Raw genomic sequence first — 20857 nt, 5'->3', positions numbered from 1 at the left:
AGGCACCCACAACATCGATGGATGATATTGATGACGTGGGAGACCCGGATGACCCACTATGTGGTCAATCAGATTGTGATTCAGACTCGGATGAAAGGAAAGTTTAATTTCATATAATACCGAAATATGTTATGATATATATGATTTGCTATGACTTTACGAAACTATATATTATGTGTGGTATTTATATAAGGAATAGTTCATATACATTATATCATAACTACTCTGGGTTATGATACTATTATGAATATCATCATAATATAAAGATAAAAATGATACTATTATGAACATATGATAATAGTAATACCATGGTATTAATTCATAATTTATAAAATGATAGATCATATAACCTAATTACAAAGGCTTTAAATGATTATCACATTTATAAATTGACTCTAGAGGACCGATCAGTAATTAGGTTTAACTAATGTGCATTACATTTCTATAGGCATGTTTAACATTAATATACTCATACTTGTTTCTTGTTTATTTTTGAATTATAATAATATATGATTTAATATAAATTTATAAATCATATATCACGTCACATAATATATATTTTTGAATTATATTATTATTCTATATAATAATTTAACATCATGTTGTTCAAATTCGTGTGCATATACTGATCAGTTATGCTATAGTACATAGTCATAAAGAATTTAATTAATAACATCACATAAAGATTGGTTACAATAAATGACGTGAGCTTAGGGTTTTAGATGCTATGAGTAGCTCTAGGCTATGGTTAACATGAATAACTACTGGTCACAAGCTCAAGGCTCTAGATGCTACGAATAGCTTAGAGCCACAATTAACATGAACAACTCTATGTACAACTCAAGGTTTTCATATAACTATAATTATATAGTATTTGAAACGATATTATAATTTAAGGATCATTTTAGTAATTTAAAATAATCTAGATGTTATGATCATTTGCTATAATATTGATGATATTCATACATTTTATATTCTCCTCCATGCTTATAAAATATAGATTTGTGAATGATGAATAAAATTTATTAGGGTATGAAATTCTCTATACATGTGATCCAGTATGGAGTTTTCATAGCTTACCGCTTAACCTGTGAGACATTTTTTATTGCTGATGAAGGTGCTTCTCTATCGGAACCCCCTTTGAAGTCTCTAATAATAGTTGCATTACCTAATAAACCTGAGTATTGACAAGTCCATCTCCACAATTCCTAGTTTCAGTTCCCTTGCCATTAGAACACTTTAGGGCTCTTAACCTATTAGAGAACCACAAAAATCCTATAATAACCACATGACAAATGAAGCCTCATCAACAAATGCTTTCCCTGGACACTCCCTTCATGATCTAGAGTAGTTCATGTCATCGATAGCCCTAAGTTGTTCACAACATCTAGAGCCTTGAGGTCACGACCTAGGGTTGACATGAATGACTTTGGGTCGTGCACTCAGGGCTTTAAATTCTATGAACAACTCAAGGCTGTCAATGACATGAGCCACTCTTGGTCTTAATCTTAAGGCTCTAGATGCTATGAATAACACGAGGTTACGGTTGATATGAATGACTCTAGGTCATGAGCTCACAGTTCTAGATGTTATTAACATCTTAGGGCTGTGGATGACATAAGCTGCTCTTGTTCATGAGCTCAGGGCACTAAATGCTATCAACTGCTCAGAGCTCTGAATGCTATGAAAAGCTTAGGGCTATGGATGACATGAACGACTCCTATAAGTGAGCTCAGGGCTCTAAATTCTATGAACAGTTATGGGTTCTGGGATAATATTGTGATAATATCAATATATGTGGTATGCAATTCGTTTATCAAAATATTATATGATATATACATATGATTCCGATTTATAAATTGATCACAATTTATAATATTTAAAATAAAATATGATATGATAAATTATGATCACATTTATAAATTGTAATATAAATGTAGTTCATAAAGGTACGGTCATATAATTTATAATATATATAGGTCATACATATTTAATAATATTTATATGTATAATGTCCTATTTTGAATATAAATTATCAATATTTACGCATAAAATTATCAACAATTGATAATATTATATATATATATATATATATATATATATAATCAGTTTATTGTCATATATTATATATACTTATGATTAATATATAATCACTAAAACTATTTTATGTCAATTTATACATAAATATTATAATATAATGAATATATTATATTATATTGTAATATTAATAATACATAAATATACATGATTTATGTATAAATTGTTCATATACTAGTATATGTTATGTGATTATATTGTGTGGTTGACATGATTTATAATTTTATGTCACATCCGGCTTTAATATTTGAAGAATCACTGATACTATTATGAACATCTGATAGTAGTATCATATGTTCATAACAATCACATAATATTGTTATATAGCACTACATTATATACTATAATATATAATGATATATATATCATTATTATGACCGAGTATCTTGTGGAGCATTGATATCTGATGTGTAAATTGGTAGGGGTTGGTAGTTTATCAAGTGTGAAAGGATGGATGAGGAAAAGCAAAGATAAAACCATCAACAACATGCATACATGTTTGACATTATTGCATATTTGTTAATGGTTATAAATTGTTTATCATAAATGCTATATATGTTTAATTTAAGGTTTTTTTTTTTTTTTTTAAGGATATGCATAGGATGGTTATAAACTTTCCTACTAAGTTGTGAACTCCCCCTATCCCTTTGTGGAGGTTTATGCTATGAAGATGGTGAATCACATTTATAAATTGTAGATATTTTAGAATTTCATTGAAAAATAGATTAGTAAAGCATGTGATTAATTAAGTGTATTTGAACACTTTGGACTTGCTAATGGATTAGGCTTAAGGAAAATCAAAACAATTAGTGTTTGGTAATTAATTAGGGAATCTTAATATGCATTGTAAAGATTATTTAATTCATTTTAAACTTGATTTGAAAACCTGTGGGCATGTAGATTATAGAATATGAGAATTAAAATTAGCAATAGTAAGTTGTTAAAATCAATAAGAAAGGAAATGTCATAAGTTTTAATTGTATAAATTTTCATGGTTAGGAAACCTAAATTATGTTGTTTCATTTTAGTTCCTTGTAATAGGTAAAGATCGCCTACATAGAAGAATCACAAAGGGGAAGTCAATGTAAGGTAGGGAATTTTATGTCATTCCATGGTATATCTTGGTTTCTTTTCTTGAATCATTTATTGAAATTTCATGTCATTTCTATGATTTCATGAAATGTCTTAATGTGGCACTACATCTCAGTTTATTATATTGAAATGTTGTAATGATATTTGAACATATATTGGTATGAGGATTCATGGTTCAATATTGAGGAAATGGTTCATGATGTGGTTGCATTACAAGAACGATATGGAATAATGATATATGATATCCAAAGATTGATTAATATGTGGGAAGTGTTTATGTGATGCTACATGCACTATCCTTTGATATATTGTTTATGTGAGATCGTGGGTCTTTGGTAATCAAAAACTATTTTTTGTTTCTCTTCTTAATAATAGAAAATAGGGTGTTTTAAAGAACATTTTTTAGTTTTTTTTTAATTATTTTAAAACATAATTATAGAAATATGTATAATGATTAAAACTAAATCTCTATGTATAAAAATTATTTTTAAAACATATTTAAAAATATTAAAAATATTTCAGGTTTTCAAACATATTTTTTTTCTATAAAAATCATAGAACTGTTATTAAAAAACAGTTACCAAACATACCTAAGTGTTTAAAAAATTAATATTTTTAATAATAAGATTTTATTTATAAACTCAAATGTAAAAAAATAATTTATATATTTATGACGTCACCGATTCGACCACCGGTTCAACCAGTGAACCATGAACTGGTAACTTTTTCGGTTCAATATTCAGTCCGATTCTAAAAACATTTGATGCACCACCTTACTTCCACCTTATTTTGGGTTAGGGTTGAGATTAGTACCACCCATTACATGCTCAACTTTGTCCATACTAAAATAAATAACATGAAATGCATGAGTATTATAAATGCGAAATGATGAAACTATTATTTTCTTAAACTTTTCAATTTCTCTCACTTAAACCCTAACTATCTTCTTTGATTCCGTTTCTTCTTTTTCTTTTCCTCATTTATTTATTTTAATACCGAAATATAAAAAAAATGATAAAAAGGAATGAGGCGTATGGGTAGATTCTCACAGGTTTCGATATTAAAAAACAATTTAAAGAAGAAAAATAAAATTGAAAAAATGGGTTAGATTTCGAATGGTGAACCATAAAGAGGTTGAAAAAGATATAGTAGTTGTATCGTTTCATATCTATAATTTATTTTAAAAAAGATAGACAAGAATGACTATGCATTTAGATAAGTATAAGATTGTGTACATCTTAAATTTCCATTTTTTTACACAATATTTATAAAAATTATATTTAAATAAAGAAGGAGATCAATAACCATCATTGATCTTCATTTTTATTTTAATATCATACTATTTTTTTTTAAAAAAAAGTAGTAGAATTTCCCAATTTTGAGAAAATATTAGGATAAAAAAATTTCCAATACTATATGGGTTGCGGACATGATACTTTTATTCTTGAAAATTAAACTAAAATATTTTATTTTGAGAAATTTTATTTTAATTTTAAAAAAGTTTTGAGTACTTTGAGGATTAAGATTGAGAACAATAGAAATTTTTTTTGTGGAATTTGACTATTTACATTTGAATAGAGAAAAAGATGTTTGAAAATTGTTTCCATTTTGGCTACCCCATCCTAGAAGAGTCAACATTGTTGAATAAGTATAGAGAAAGAGCCTACCCTTAGTAGTTGCTAGTTATACCTCATTCTAGAGGTAAGGCCTGTTTGGTAATATAGTAAATCATGGTAAAATGTTGAATTTGATTTTTCAAAACATTTAGTCCAAATCCTGGCCGAACATTGGATGTCACAAATTTTGGTATAGGTGAAACAAAACCTAATTTGCTCTCATTATAATCGGAAAACACTGAGTCTCAAAAAGAAAGAAAAAAAAGCTCCGGAACCAACTTTTTTTGTTTCCTTGATATTTCATGATGATAGACAAACAAGCCCTAGGTTTCACTGTTAATAGCTACGGAACCAGCTCCACTATCAAATCCATTTAATAACTCGCCCAAAATTCCGCTTCCCGCCCAAATTTGGTCTCTTCAAATTTCACCCTCCACTTGCTATATATCCCCCCACATTCTTACATCTTTCTCGCTCTCTCTTACTACACTTTCCCTCCTTGTTCTTTCTCGACTTCCGCTGCCGGAACCCTCACTGCTATCTAGCCGGCGCCATCGGAGTGCCGACCAAGCGCAAGGCTGCGGCCGAGGAGTCTCCGAGCATCGGACTTCTTCGAGGAAGACTAGGAGAGCAGATCTAGCCGGAGCGCCGGCGCTGAGAGTGTCGCCGAGGACGTGTTCATAGAAGGGGAAGATGCCTGAGGAATCTGGGAATGTTGTGTGCAATGCAAACGGAGACGTAAAGGTTGAAGCAGAGTCTCTGAGGTCTAAGCCTGCGGTTTCGTCGAAGCAGGGGAAGCGAGTGGGTCTCTCCGGAGATTCAGTCTCCAATGTAGGGACGCCGGAGGACGGGAAATTCCCGGCGAAGGAGTCGGTTAGCTCTGAGAGAGTGAGTTATTTGAAGAAGGGGAAGAAGCAGGAATCGGGTAATGTGGTGTATAATGGAGATGGAAAGGTAAAAGTTAAGGCTCAGATTAGCCATGTGAACGGGTTTTTGTCTAAGAGAAAGATGAAAAAAGAAGAGGTGGAGGAAGGTGATTGCCGGTTGGTCGGAGAAGTTATTCCGCATGAGGAAGCTCGCCAACGGTGGCCCGAGCGGTATGAGCCTAAGGTATACCGGAATTGGTGTTGCTCCACGTTTCTGTTTAATTTTATGAGAAAACATAGGCAAATGAAAGGTTTTTTTAAATGTCATTTTGGTCATTTGACGCACAGCAGAGTGCTTTATGTTATCTTCTTCAACTTTCTCAGCATTCCACACCGATTATGAACCTGATTTCTTGTTCTCCTAGGCTCTGTATTCTTTCGATTATATTGATATTTGTGTTTGGATTTTTCAGAAGAAGAATACGCAGGCTTCTGGATCAAAAAGCCCCAAAGAGTGAGTCTTTCACTGTGAATATTTTGCTTCTGGGCTAATATTTGTGATATATCCCTTGATTTTCTTCTGGGCTAATATTTGTGATATATCCTTCTGGATCGAAAAGCTCCAAAGAGTGAGTCTTTCACTGTGAATATTTTGCTTCTGGGCTAATATTTGTGATATATCCCTTGATTTTCTTCTGGGCTAATATTTGTGATATATCCCTTGATTTTTTTTTTTAAATTTATTATTATATGCATTGATCTTATATGCATTGATCTTGAACTGTGTTCTGCGGGGAACCTTCAAGAACAGGCCCAAATAGAGAAATTAGACAGACGAGAAACTATATGAGACAAAAACCCAAACTTGCTCTCTCCATCCTGAAGTCAAGTTGCATTCATTTGGACAGTAAAATCAACAGATTATTGGCGTACTTTTTCCCAAGAAATCAACATTCAGATAAAAAGTTGTGCAAAATTTATTTCCTTGAACTTCCTTCCCAAACCATGACACCCTTTAAAGGCCGCCACTGACACAATAGTCCCTGAACAATGGATAAATTAGGCATTGAAGACACAAAGTCCTGAAACATCAATGCCTTCTAATACTTATTTTTTCCTGTGCAAATGGCAAAGGATTCGGGTGAGATGGCACTGTTGAGCTTTTATTTCATGTGTCATACATAAAAAAGAAAAAAAAATACAAGAAGTTTTCACAAATCTTCTAAAAACTGAGTTGCAAGAATGGATGGAAGCAATGCTACAACTCCTTAGATGCTATTAATGAATTAGAATAATGATAAGCTGTATTTCCCTTTCACATATACTGTGCCAAATTGTGATGCTCTTTTGTTCTTCCTAATTTGTTAATTATTAAGGATCTTTGTTTTGGCTTATGTTTACTTCTAAATTTTGGACGTTAAGTTTTGTATGTGTCAAAACTGGTTTCACTGTCTCATACCAGAACCTTGAAATGAGATTTTATAGAAAAGTTTCCATTCATTGCTCACTGCCAAATTGCATTCTATCCTCTTCGCTAAATGAATCCTTCCCTCAGAGTGTTCCAAAAAAGGATGACCTCATCCACATTCCTATTGTGAAACTTATTAATAGCTTTAAGTTGCCAATGCTTGAATGTGACTGCATTGATCCAATAAGCCTCTAGAATTTTCATTGGATCTGTTGAGCTTACTATGCCTTTAATTGGAACAGTAAGGATGATTCAGAGGAGATAGTGAAAGCTCGATGTCATTATAGGCAAGCAGAAATTGATGGATGTGTCATAGTCAACCTAAATGATGATGCTCATGTAAAAGTGAGTTGTTACTGGATGTGCTTTTGGTGCTAAATATTTCTTTCTGCAAGTATACAACATGCTATTACATGATTGTTAATGCTCATATGATGAAAATTATTGAATTGCTCCATGGTATATTATGCAGTAATTTGATTATTGACAATGAGTTAAAGGGATTCTCTTATTTCACTTCCAATGTGATCTTGTTTTATTTTATTTAATAGTTATTTTTGGTTTTCAACTTCCTTAGTAGGTAGTCATGTTAAAGAAAGAAGGATTTTGTGCTAATTGGACTTTTAGAAGAATATTTATGGCTAAGAGAAAAACCATGAATAACAAAGAAAAATGATCAGTGTTCATCAATTATATCTTTGCTTTTATGATTTTGTCTAATTTCTAATTGATGTTTCTTTTTTATCTTTCATTATTATGTTGTATTCAAGTGTCTATACACATTGTCAATATTAATTTTTTTTAGCTTAAACCCTATATTACAAATTTTGGAACTGTCAAGAATCTAATACTTGCATTTGATGCTTGTATTGAAATCAAGGCAATGTAGCCTAGAACAAAATGATTGAATGTTTCTATTTTTGAATAGTCTAATTTTATATTCAATTATACTAAAAGTTTGCTATCAAGGTGTTTAAGTTTTTGCTTTTATATACAAGAGGTATTTTTTAGGTAAAAGCTTTTGTATTAGAAGTGCCTAACAATGCATAAAGAAGAAGAGGGAAACACCAAAAACAACATCCTTATCTTACATACAACAAACCAAATAATAAAATCAAATAATGACAATGAGCTAAAACCTAAATGCACCACAACCTAATTTAAGAATATGTACATTAAAGATTATATAGTTATTTGGTTTGCTATATTGGAATTATCAAATGCGTGATACATAGAAGAAAAACAGTTACTGCATCTTACTTTGTTCTATTCATTAGAAACCATATTATAGCCGTTCCATAAACTTTACTAGCGTTAAATGCATATATGCTTTGAATAGCATCAACATTAGAACTTTATGTGGTCATCTTTAGATAAGTATGGAGTCAAATTTGTATGTATAAGACTCAAAGGAGTATGTCGCATCAACAAGTTTAGTTATTTTAAAATTTTTTATAGATTTTTTGAACCTTTTTTTTTGGACAAGTAAAAGAGAAGAAACTATATTGAAAAGAGATGTTGAAACAACGACTCAAAATATATAAAAAAGATGCACCCCTTTCCCCAATTAGGATAAAAAACATCTGTTAAAAGCGGAGAAGCAAAAAAGCCACCCTCATCGAGATCCCACTCAATCAATGAAACCAACTAAAGTCAAAGGATCGTTTTTTATGAACAATTTTGTTTTTGACCAAAGAAAATAAACAAAAGAACTCTTAAGTCCTTGGATGGACAACACATCATCTTCCAAGTGTAATTTTGTTTCTTGCCTTCCAAACTATCCAAAAAATATATAAGGGGCTTGTTCTCCAAACTTCTCATCTTTTTTCCCACAAAGGACTTGTTCCAACCCAAGAGTGTTGCCTTAATTGAGGTTAGCAACATCCATTGCACCTTAAAGAGTGAAAAACAACACCCAAAGAGTCCTTGTCTTGGAACAATGGAGGAGGATGTGATCCATCGATTCCTCATGTATTTGGCAAAGGTAGCATCTATTTGCTAAAGACCATTCTCTTTTTTGAAGTTGGTCCAAAGTAAGAGCTTTACCCTAAGTTGCACATAAGATTTCCAAATGACATTTGATAGGAAAGAGATTGAAGGGCTTGATTCTAAGGCTTTGTAGAGAGACTTAACAAAGAACTTCCCACATTTAGTCTCCATCCAAAGCACCCTATCTTTCACATCCTGTTGAACACTTTTCCCATTAAGGCATAATAAAAACCTATGCACCTCATCCATCTCCCAATCATTGAAGGGTTTAGAGAAATGTAAGCCCTAACTATCGGATTTGTTTTTCGTGTCATTTTCGAAAAATCTCTAAAGTTTCAAAAATTTTGGATTTGTTTTTTTAGTGTCAATTCCAAAAAATTTCTAAAGTTTTGAAAATTTTGGATTTATTTTTTTAGCGTCAATTTTCAAATGTTTCGAAAATTCTGGATTTATTTTTTTAGTGTAAATTTCCAAAAAATTTGAAAATTTTGGATTTTTTTAAGTGTTAATTTCCAAAAGTTTCAAAAATTTCAGATTTACTTTTTTTAGTGTCATTTTCCAAAAATTTCCAAAAGTTTTGAAAAGCCTAGATTTTTTTTTTTTTTTTTTTTTTTTTTTTTGTGTTGATTTCCAAAAGTTTTAAAATTTTCGAATTTATTTTTTTTAGTGTCATTTTCCAAAAAATTCCAAAGGTTTCAAAAAGTTTGAATTTATTTTTTTTAAAAAATTCCCTTACCAAAATTTCCAAATCTAAAATTCCGAATCTTATTTTTAAAATTCCATTTCCAAAATTTCCAAACTTCCTATCTTATTTTTAAAATTCATTTCGGATTCATTTTCTTTAAAAAAATTCACGTACCAAAATATCCAAATCCAAAATTCCAAAATTTGCAAAATTTGCAAACTTCCAATCTTATTTTTAAAATTTCGTTTCTAAAATTTTCAAAATTTTCAAAATTCCGAATCTTATTTTTAAAATTCCATTTCCAAAATTTCCAAAGTTTCTAAAATTCCAGTTATTAGGGGATGAAGTTCAAACGGGAAAGATGGTAGACCTCAGTCGACAACCAGTGGAATGGGAGTAGCTAAATTTTAGCCGCATAGTCTAGAGTCATGGCTGCGTTTGGTGGCCATTACTAATCAATAGGCCTAATGTTTTACGCTGTTTTATTACATACATTGATCTGTTTATATAAAATGATCCAAGGTTGTAGGGCTATGGAATTTTATTATAATACATATTTTGAATTATGACCCAAATGTGGTATTGCTATTATTAAGTCAATGTGAACTATATAGTAATGTTTTATGCTGTACTATCACAAAACTATATAGCATTTTTTTAATCAGTAATATTTAATATTGAATTAAATACATGATTTATAACTATCAAGATCTATCTAATCGGGTGCGATTTGTTATAGTCACGTCATTGTCTCGTCTAGTCTTCATCATAAACCATACCCCGTCGAATTGGTCATAACAGTTCAGTTTCGTTTTTGATGTAGAGCTTTACAAATAATCAGTTCCCAAGTTTAATACAATCATCTTGTGGAGCATTGATATCTGATGTGTACATCTCAAATTTGATTAATATGTGGAAAGTGTTTATTATAAATGATGTTCATGTCAACGATTTGATTGTATTAATATAAAATATAGTTCATGATTGTGTGAACAACATGATCATGACATGGTTGGGTCATTTATTATAAATATTAGAGCTTTCGTCTAAGTCATACAATTTTAATTGATAAGACAACAACATGATTGATCGATAGCCAAGTAAGAAGTGGTAGGCCACATGGCTGCCATTAACCCCAACTTTCCCAATTTTGCAATTTAGTCCTCTTAGTTAACCAATATTAAACCTATAGTTGCCCATTAGTCCTTTAGGCTTTCATATACTAATATATAGTATATGAATTAATACCATATAAGTGCGATTTATGCTGAAAATGACCTAGGGTTGTAGATTCCTATAAGTTGTTCACAAAACACTTTCAATGCAAGCAAACAACATCTAATCAACAGAAAAGCAATGCTCAAGCATTTTTCCCAGCATGGGTTTTTTGATATGTATTTAAAGGTGGAAGGGATAGGGCGAGTTCACAACTCAGTAAGGTAGTTTATAACCATCCTATTCTTAAAAACCTTGAATTAAATGTATAATAGCATGCATGATAAACATTTTATAACTATTAACAAATATGTAATAATGTCAAATATGTATGCATGTTGTTGATGGTTTCATCTCTGCTTTTCCTCATTCATCCTTTTACACTTGATAAATTACTAACCCCCACCAATGTACATATCAGATATCAATGCTTCACAAGATATTTGATCATAATAATGACTATTTTGGGACTATCACCCAATGATAAGTCATACTCCATGTCTTCTAGGACTCATACTCGAGGACAGGGCTAACCTCGTGTCTTTAGGGACTAAAACCCAAGAGTAGGACCAACCTCATACACCCACATCAAAGTGTTTTCCTCAAGGGCTTTAGGGATTTTTACCCAAGGACTCATGGTCCCATATAAACAATATATTAAAGGATAGTTCCTATAATTGATATTTGACAATTGAATTTTATTTTATTTTTTATAATTTTTTTATGGAGAATTATGGAATTTGTGGCTGTTAGTGGATGAAATTCAAGTGGAAAAGATGTTAATTCCTAGCTGAAAATCAATGGAATGGGAATAGCTAAATTTTAGCCATGTAATGAAGTTTCATGGCTGCATTTTGGTGTCCATTTGGTGGAGATTAGAGGTTACATATATAGGGTTGGTTTATGGTTGAAAATTCTTTTAATTCAAGTAGAAATACAACTAAATTTTAGTAGATTTGGTGGTTGCATATAGTGTGCTTATGCTTATTGACTCATCATTTTTCGTGGCGCATGACTAGGGACCTCAGATACGTATCATTGTTTTGATTGTTGATTTCCTATGCATGTCGAATATCAGTTAGGATTGTATGAGTCTTGTCATCCATGTAGCCTGGGGGGATTGGTTGATCTTTGACCCATGTGCTCCAATGTACTCGATTAACTAGTAAAGATCGAATCCTAGGCCTAGAGGGGTGCTACCTCACATGATGTACCTTCCTAATGGATAACTTGATCCCTGGACCCAAAAATAGAGTTTCATGGATCGCTTTTTCTTAATTGGAGTCATTGAGGGGTTTCTATTTTTACTTGATTTTCCTTATTTCAAAAATAAAAATAAAAATTAGGTGGTGACTCCAAACAAAATCGTTCCTCATCAAGGACAAATTTTCCAAAACTAAAAAATCACTTTTTCTCCACATATTTTTAATCGTTAGTCACGTCGTTCGGTAGATCGGGGAAGAGTTCACATATATTTTGTAAGTTTGAACAAAAGATGACATGATCTCAGGCCTATAACTAAATAGGCATTCTAAAATTGCACCCTTTTATATTATGAAAAATGTTATATATGATAAATTTGGCAACCATTTTAAGATTAATAGATTGCCAAGTTGCTAAATATACATTGATTTTAATAAACCTATGGCATTGTAGGACTTAACCAACAACAGCTACGAATGAAACAAGGATCAAATGCTAAATCATTTCAAGACCATAAATTGACTTGAGCATGGAGTATGTAATCACGACCAGAAAGAAGAATCGGTAGAGCTTGCTGCTGTACATCTGTGGGCACAATAAATTCGACCTCTTTTATTTTGAAACAGATTAGAGCAATATTGTTGTAGTCAATTCTTGGAAATATTTTGAGTTTGTGCATAATACACAAGATTAGAGACTCTGTTTCAACCTTTACGTCTTCGTTTGCATTGCACACAACATTCTTAGATTCCTCAGGCATCTTTCCCTTCTTTGAACACGTCCTCGGTGACACTCTCAACGTCGACGCTTCGGCTAGATCTGCTCTCCTAGTCTTCTTTGAAGAAGTCCGATGCTCGAAGCTAGGAGACTTCTCGGCCGCAGCCTTGCGCTTGGTCGGCATTCTGATGGCGCCGACTAGATAGCAGTGAGGGTTCCGGCAGCGGAGGTCAAGAAAGAAGAGGAATAAATATAATTTTTATAAATATTGTGTAAAAAAAATGGAAATTTTAGATGTACACAATCTTATACTTATCTAAATGCATAGTCATTCTTGTCTATCTTTTTAAAAGTAAATTATAGATATGAAATGATACAACTACTATATTTTTTCAACCTCTTTATGGTTCACCATTCAAAATCTAACCTTTTTTTCAATTTCATTTTTATGCTTTAAATTATTTTTTAATATCAAAACTTGTGAGAATCTACCCATACGCCTCATTCCTTTTTATTTTGGTATTAAAATAAATAAATGAGGAAAAGAAAAAAAAGAAACAGAATTGAAGAAGATAGTTAGGGTTTAAGTGAGCGAAATTAAAAAGTTTAAGAAAATAATAGTTTCATCATTTCGTATTTATAATACTCATGCACTTCATGTTATTTATTTTAGTATGGACAAAGTTGAGCATGTAATGGGTGGTACTAATCTCAACCCTAACCCAAAATAAGGTGGAAGTAAGGTGGTGCATCAAATGTTTTTAGAATCAGATTGAATATTGAACCAAAAAAGTTATCGATTCATGGTTTATTGGTTGGATTGGTGGTCGAGTCGATGACGTCATAAATATATATTTGATATTTTATTAAAATTGGGGAAAAAAAAACAAAAGGTAGGCAATTAATGTTGGGTAGTGAGGGAGTGGCCCATGCGGTTGAACACCGGTCCAATTGATAATCGACCCAAGGAGAATTGGACCAAAAAAGTCATCGATTGAATCGGTCGATCTGGTTCGATTTTTAAAACACTGGGTGTATCCTTCATTATATGAGATATTTTATCTATTACACTCTTATAAACATTAGTAATACTTTCTTTATACATTAATTTTACTTTCTTAAATATGAGTGTGTTTGAATTTAATAACACATGCATTTTATATACATATTTTTTTTATTATAGTCAATGGTGAGCATGTAAAGAGTGGGACTAACCCTAACCCCAACTCAAAGCAGGGTGATATATCTTTCATTATATGTCATATATCCTATAAACATCAATGATACTTTTTAAATAAAAATGGTAACTCATTTGTGAGGGTTTGATACATAGTGTTTAATTGTTGTAATAATCACGCATTTCATATTATCTATTTATAACGGTCAACGTTGAACTTGTAATGGGCAATACTAGGACTATGCAACTTTTGAGGTGCATAATCGAGGGTCCATAGGTCACAATTTAAGTAATGCCTATTTTGAGGTGTATCAGCTAAGTGCTTTAGGAAGGTGCTCATTTTTGCCTAACACACTTAAAAGGTACATAATTTCATATAAATTTTTTTACTACTAATAAAATTAAGAGAAATTAATAAAAAATATTAAATACTCTTTTAATGAAAAACTATATTTTATTTTTTATTTTATGTAAATGAAAATTTTAAAATTTTAACCAATCAAAAGGCAAGAACCATGGTCAAGTATTTATTTTACATATAAAAAATAAATAAATATTTTAACCAAACAAAAAGTCAAAACAACAGTTAAGCAAAAATCATAAGTAAAGAGTTAAAACCATGATCATTGATTTTGATTTTCACATAAAAAAATAATATTTTAAAATAATATAATAAAAATATTTTTATTTAATCCATATATGACAAGATTTATAAAATAAATAACTATTTTATTTAAAATGAATATAATAAATTTTATGTCTTGAACTTCTAAATTAAAATCTTATACCTCAAGTATTTATGTTTATATTAAGTTTATTTTTGATTAATTAATTATTATTTTTTACTTAAAATGTTCATAAATAATTTAAATCAATAAATATAAAGAAAAAAAAGGAAAAGGAAAATGAAATGGAATTAAAAGATTTTATGGAAGAACGTGTAGTCAATATATTACAAAGAAACAAGACAAAAAAAAAAGTGAGACTTGACTTAAAGGAAATGCGAAGGACGAGGGAAAAAAAAGTTGATGCATGCTTGCATCATTTTCTAAAATAATGCATGTTTGCATGGGTCTCCCTTCATGTATATTTCAAATTTCTTATTACATTGACTCATGATGAGTCTCAAAAATACATAGATCTGTAAACAAAAACGAAATCAACTTTTTTTAGTATGGAAAGCGTGTAAGAAATTATTATTGGCTATTGAAATTTGATTAATCTTCTTTCTATTTTACTTTGGCTATGAAAAGGGACGAGGAATGGGCTGAGCATCTTCCAAGTCGGTTCATGCCACAGACAACGCGAGTGTCCACCTAAATTGTCCTCTAGATAGTAACCCATTTGTGGACCCGCATTTTTCACGTGCGTCCCCACTCGATCGGCGAGACTCGCTTTTTACTTGTGAAAAATAATTTTTGGAAAAGTTGGAGTCGCCACTTATTTTATTTTTATTTTAAAGGGAAAATAAAACAAGAAAGAAAACCCTAAAATGTGACTCCATAATTTTTGGAAAAAAGGCATGTCTTTGAAAAACCCGAGTCTAAGTCCGGGGATCAGGTTACTTATTGGGAAGGTACCTTTAGGAGGTAGCACCCCTCTAAGCCCTATAAAGGTCTCTACTGACAAAATTAAGGGAAGTGTGGCAATTAATCAGTTAATTATAAATAACTAAATAGGCTAGGTGATTTTAGAGAGTGGCGTGCCAAACACAATCAAATTGCAATAAGGGAGAGTTAGGGTGCGTACCTGAACCGCTCTTCAAGCGCTATCATAAAACATAAAAGTTAGTGTAGAAATGTAGCACACAACATTTGTTTTATTCAAGCAAATCAGACATATATCAAGACATCCAAGAATCACGTCAAATATGGATATGGTCATCAATGGCATACAAGTCCATAGAGTTCTAGAAAATAGATGAGAAGAGAGCGTACCTGGATAGCAAGCTAGTACTCCTCTATGGGAATCAAGAGCATCTCAACAATATATACGAAACAAATTCATGTATATCATCAAGAAGAATAAAAAATCAACATATCAAGCAAACAATATTGAAGAAGGTATCATGAATGTCGGACCCCCCACCAAAGTCCATATTACTTTTGCACGAATCGATTCAATGAATTCCATTGTTTGGAATCATGAAGTTTGTTCATGCTTGTGAAAAATCAAGAAGATAAAAAAAAAATGGTTGAAAGTCAAAGAAAATAGTGAAAGTGCATGCCGAGAGGAAAAATGGCAGCAAAGGATTATTGAAGATGGATTTTTCAATGCTGAGAATATTTAGTTGAAAAATGATTCAAAAATTCAATTTAAAACAATAAATTCCCAATCAAAGGAGCGAAGAGAGGAGGAGGTGTGTGTAGCAAGATAACCATGAGGGACTGGAGCTTGGGAGGTTTAGCTGTTGCTGGATTGCTGATGGTTGTATGAAGAGGCCTCTGTACATTGCTGGCATGTCTGGAGTAGAGCTGGCCATATTTATTTCAGAGCATGTGCTCACTTGCTGCCACTCATTCTCAAGTTTCAAATCTTCACTCAGAAGTTCATCTGATTCATCAATTTTCTTATAGTTCACTTATGGATTTTTCTGTAGTTCAGAATCTGAGTTTTCTAGCTCATTGCGAACTTCATCTTTTGCCCTTTCAATAGTACTAACTGGTCTTCTTTAGCTCGCATGGGAAAATTCACTGATGTAGCTTTTCGAATAAATACACGGACTGTTGCAAACATCTCCAAGTTGTACGTGTGTTCTACTTATGTGAAATCCTTTGCATAGCTTTCTCTGGTTGAAACACTTGAGTCAGTCTAGAATTGAATTGCTGAATGGGAGTCTAATATGAGCATGAAGGAGGCCGCTGTCCAGCACATAAACTTTCTGGCGTATTCAATGAGCCATCAAATCCAACAGCTGAGTCTGAATATTCATCATTTAATCCACCATCTTCTTCAAATGAAGGAAGCTCCATTGATTCTGGTTTGAATCTAACCTTTGCACTGATTTTATCCATGTGCTCATTGACAGTTTCTTCGGATGATAATGCCTCTCCTCTAATTTACTAACACAGTCTTTGTAGTCAACCATTGATTCTGGTTTGAATCTAACCTTTGCACTGATTTTATCCATGTGCTCATTGACAGTTTCTTCGGATGATAATGCCTCTCCTCTAATTTACTAACACAGTCTTTGTAGTCAATTTTCAAAACATTGTCGCTATTCACATTATTGCCAGGGTCAAGAAATGATAGGAGATTCATAAACTCCAACGTGCTCTCCTTTATCTAACCATTATAAAGAAGAAGCCTTAAATCAGCCACAAGTATCTTATATTCTGCAAAATGTGATGAAATTCTGGGGCGTTGACATTCATCAATTATGACAGCTTCCCATTTTGATTCATATTTCCATTCACCCTATCATTGACATTGAAAATTGGGTGTGTAATCTTTACAAGGGCAGTAGGTGGCATATTGGCAAAATGGTCATAGTCAAGAAGGTGAGCTGTCACTTCTCTAAACCTGTCCCCTCAACCCTTATTAAAGGTTTCAGGCCTGATTGCCCAAGGGTTTTCCCCTTTCCCAAAACAGTCTCATTCCATTTAAAATTGTGCTTCTCATTTTCCGAAGGCTATATCCGCGTGCCCAAATGTTTGGAATACATAATTCTGGTCAGAATGTCTCTACTGACAGCTGCAGAATCTGAACCAAGCCATTTCGAAAACCAGGTATCTCTTGGTCTCCGATTAAACCATGTCTCTTTCTACCTCGGATCAAGACCTTCTCCTTATACGAAATAGGGACTCCTCATTATGAGATCACCGTAACTATATATCTTCAGCAAGGTCGTTACCAAAATTGTAGAAGCACATTCTGATTCACTATCTGAAGAAGTGCCTGGGACCGAATCACTTGATGAGGAGCCTAGATTACCGTTGGAGGTACTTCTACTGCAGCCATTTACTCTTTAATCTGGGATTGAGAGAGCCATCTCTAATTGCCCGATAAACATGTCATCCTTAACGAATTTTGTATCAATATTCTACTGAAGGCATTCATTCTCTTCCCTAAGCACAGTTTTTCCCAAGGAAAGTCTAGTGTGATTCTCTATAAACTTCCTTAGCATTGCAGGCAGTGTGTATAGCTGTAGGAGGATCTCTTAGTGCGTAAGTTACATCTCCAATGCATCTATGTGTGGTATTGAAAGGTGGCAGCCTTCAAGTTCTGAACGTTGCGGCTGTCTTCGAATTTGGGATGGTGCGTGGCGTAAGTGGATGCAGCCCATGAAGAAACCTGTGCATGGAGTCCATTAGTGCTCGCAACTTCTTAAAAAAAATTCTGGGGGTTCCTCTAGAAAGCGGACTATGCATGTACGTGTGTTCTCTGAAAATCAAAACTGTGCGTGGACTTCTTCATGCGGCTGTGAAGACTTCCCGAGGTGGCGTGTTTCTGTTAGTGCGTGGTCCCCATGGGAGTGCAGGCTGCCCCTCAATCCGTGCTCTTGGATTTCAAGTGTCCATCCAAAGTGGCAACATGAGATGTTTGTTTCTCTCAAAGTGGGTTCAGATTTTTGTTCCTCTATATTAATGATGCGACTGTTTCTCAGAAAATCCTCACTTGGTACCCTATCCTCCATATTCAGGTACGGAGCAATGAACCCTCAAAGATTCCTTGGGGTCAAGCTTAAGAGACTGAACGTGAATACCAGAGATTCTGAGCTATGACATTGCGTTTAAGTCTTTTGGAAAGTGACTTTAGAAAAGACTTCAAGGCGGAATTCTGAACTGCAATGTAATGTGCATGACAGCCTTGGAAGTCTCATCAGAAAAAGTTCAAATTTCTTCCATTGGAGGCCTCAAATTCAACTTCTTGATTCGTCAAAGAGGGTACCCTCATCACTAGAGCTTTCCATTGCACTTTGAGAATTTTCTAGTCCGTATTAACTTTGAAATTTTTCTGGTCCAGATTTTAGTCCAAGAGATGCAGGCCTTTGATGGTCGAACTTCCTTTTTATCTCAAGCAATTCACGAACATAAATTATGGGAATATCACCAGGCTGAACCATAGTACCAGTTTCGCTGTCTTGTGAAGAGAGGACCCCGAGTCCACAAACTTGAAGGAGAAAGAGAGCACATAAGTCACTTTCCATTGTAACACCTGACAATATTATTGATTTTTGAATTCAGAAGGGGTGTCATCAGATTGAATGCGTCTGCTCCCATGTATGACCCACCATTTCGATTTTGTTGACAAGCGCCAATAACAACTGAAATCCAACTCTCTGAGTCTTTACATCATGCTGTCCACAAGCATCCTTCAGAAACCTAATCAGTGGTTCAATAAAATTCTTAGATGATAGCGAATGCCAAAGTTGATCATCACCCTTCAAGTCTTTTTCTGCATCTTCGATCACCTGACATTTAGGACTTCTGTGGATGTGTATCAAGTTCAGATAAAAACTTCAAATCTGTCTCAGGTTTATCCGCATACCATGACATCTGCGAGATTCATTACTAGTCTTCACGGAAATCAAATTTAAGCCATCTCTGATATTAATGCATGATGAGCCTGAACTGTGACGATTATCTAAAGATTCAAGTAATATACTGTTGATATCTACTGCAACTCTTTGAGAACTGAGGCCTCAGAATTACTTGTGCATGGTTTTTTATCAAATGATACTTGCAAAGAATCACTGCCAGGCCTTACCACAGAATCTAATTGCTGTACTGAAATTATTCAGGTTGAAATTTATGGCTTCTCCATTGTCAATGTACCTGCTATCTAAGAAGATAGCAAGGTGCTCTATTGCAAGAACACAGCTGGCTGATTGTCCTGTGAAGCACTCGTTATCTGATCCAAGCACTCGTTCAGCATCTCCAGAAACACTTTACCCTTCTTTGACGTTCTTGAAGTGTGTTTCCCAAGCATACAGCTTCAGGATTTTTATGTTTAGAAGTGGTTCTGTAATAGCCTTCAGCTTCCATAACCAGAATTTTATCGACTTCGAAGAGAAACTCCACTTGATGAGCCACCAGAATTATAGTTTTATGAGCAAGAGCAGCTATGACTTTTTCATTGAGAGGAATTGCAGCTTTGGGGGAAGGCCAATGCAATCTTCAATTCCTGCATGACTAAGGATAATAGGCTTCTCCTTTGATATTAGACTAACAGTTACGGATGAGGATCTATCACTGACTGCAAATTAGGATAAAATGGACTTCCTGAAGCGATATACGTTGCTGCTGTTGCATACTGAGGAGGGGTGAGCCTAGGAGACTGCATCATAGATTGTACCTCAACTGAAGGGAACTTGGAGAGTGCATGGGGAAGTTTTTCCATGTCATTATAAGAGTGGTTCATTCCCTGAGAGATCTTTATGTGGAGGTAATGCGATTAAATAGTTCATCCATTGCTGTAGCCTCATTAAGTCTTCTTGGTGACTCTAAAATTCAGCTTACTAGTAACCAGATGGAACACACATTCTTCTGGTTCAGGCATTCGTTTCTGGTCAGATTCTAGCGCCTATCTTGAGACCCCATTATTCCAAGACCGAATTCATAGCCCGACGTAACCTTTCCTAAGAAGTTGGAGAAATTGTTTCTTTGGTAGAAAAGCTTTCAAGACCGTGCTGAGGCTCTGAATGTTGATAGCTTTCCATTACAATTGACATGAGTTCCTCATCAGTAGTGTCATAAGAGTGACTTCATGAGAAGTTTCTTGCTGTATCAG

General features: G+C 33.3%; 1 protein-coding gene and 1 long non-coding RNA gene across 4 annotated transcripts; both read left to right on the top strand.

Moving 5' to 3' along the window:
* Window positions 1-5300: 5300 nt before the first annotated feature.
* LOC117910870 (DNA (cytosine-5)-methyltransferase CMT2-like) lies at window positions 5301-12943 on the top strand. Of its 3 annotated transcripts, XM_034825050.1 has the most exons (4): window positions 5301-5915; window positions 6145-6185; window positions 7382-7484; window positions 12685-12943. In XM_034825050.1, exons 1-4 carry the CDS (start codon window positions 5499-5501, stop codon window positions 12709-12711), a joined length of 588 nt encoding a protein of 195 aa, XP_034680941.1. In that variant the 5' UTR covers window positions 5301-5498; the 3' UTR covers window positions 12712-12943. The 3 variants fall into 3 exon arrangements, with proteins under 3 accessions (XP_034680941.1, XP_034680942.1, XP_034680939.1); XM_034825051.1 differs by lacking the exon at window positions 7382-7484; XM_034825048.1 differs by lacking the exon at window positions 12685-12943 and having other exon boundaries at window positions 7382-7632.
* Window positions 12944-18820: 5877 nt separating this feature from the next.
* On the top strand, window positions 18821-20236 carry LOC117910899. Its single transcript, XR_004650826.1, has 2 exons — window positions 18821-19011; window positions 19091-20236. It is a non-coding gene; the product is annotated as an uncharacterized LOC117910899 (long non-coding RNA).
* The last annotated feature ends 621 nt before the right edge of the window (window positions 20237-20857 follow it).

This window comes from Vitis riparia, chromosome 3 (assembly GCF_004353265.1).
Source record: "Vitis riparia cultivar Riparia Gloire de Montpellier isolate 1030 chromosome 3, EGFV_Vit.rip_1.0, whole genome shotgun sequence".
In the NCBI taxonomy this organism is placed as follows: domain Eukaryota; kingdom Viridiplantae; phylum Streptophyta; class Magnoliopsida; order Vitales; family Vitaceae; genus Vitis; species Vitis riparia.
Note: the sequence above shows the minus strand (reverse complement) of the source record. Positions and strands in the feature narration are given on the sequence as shown.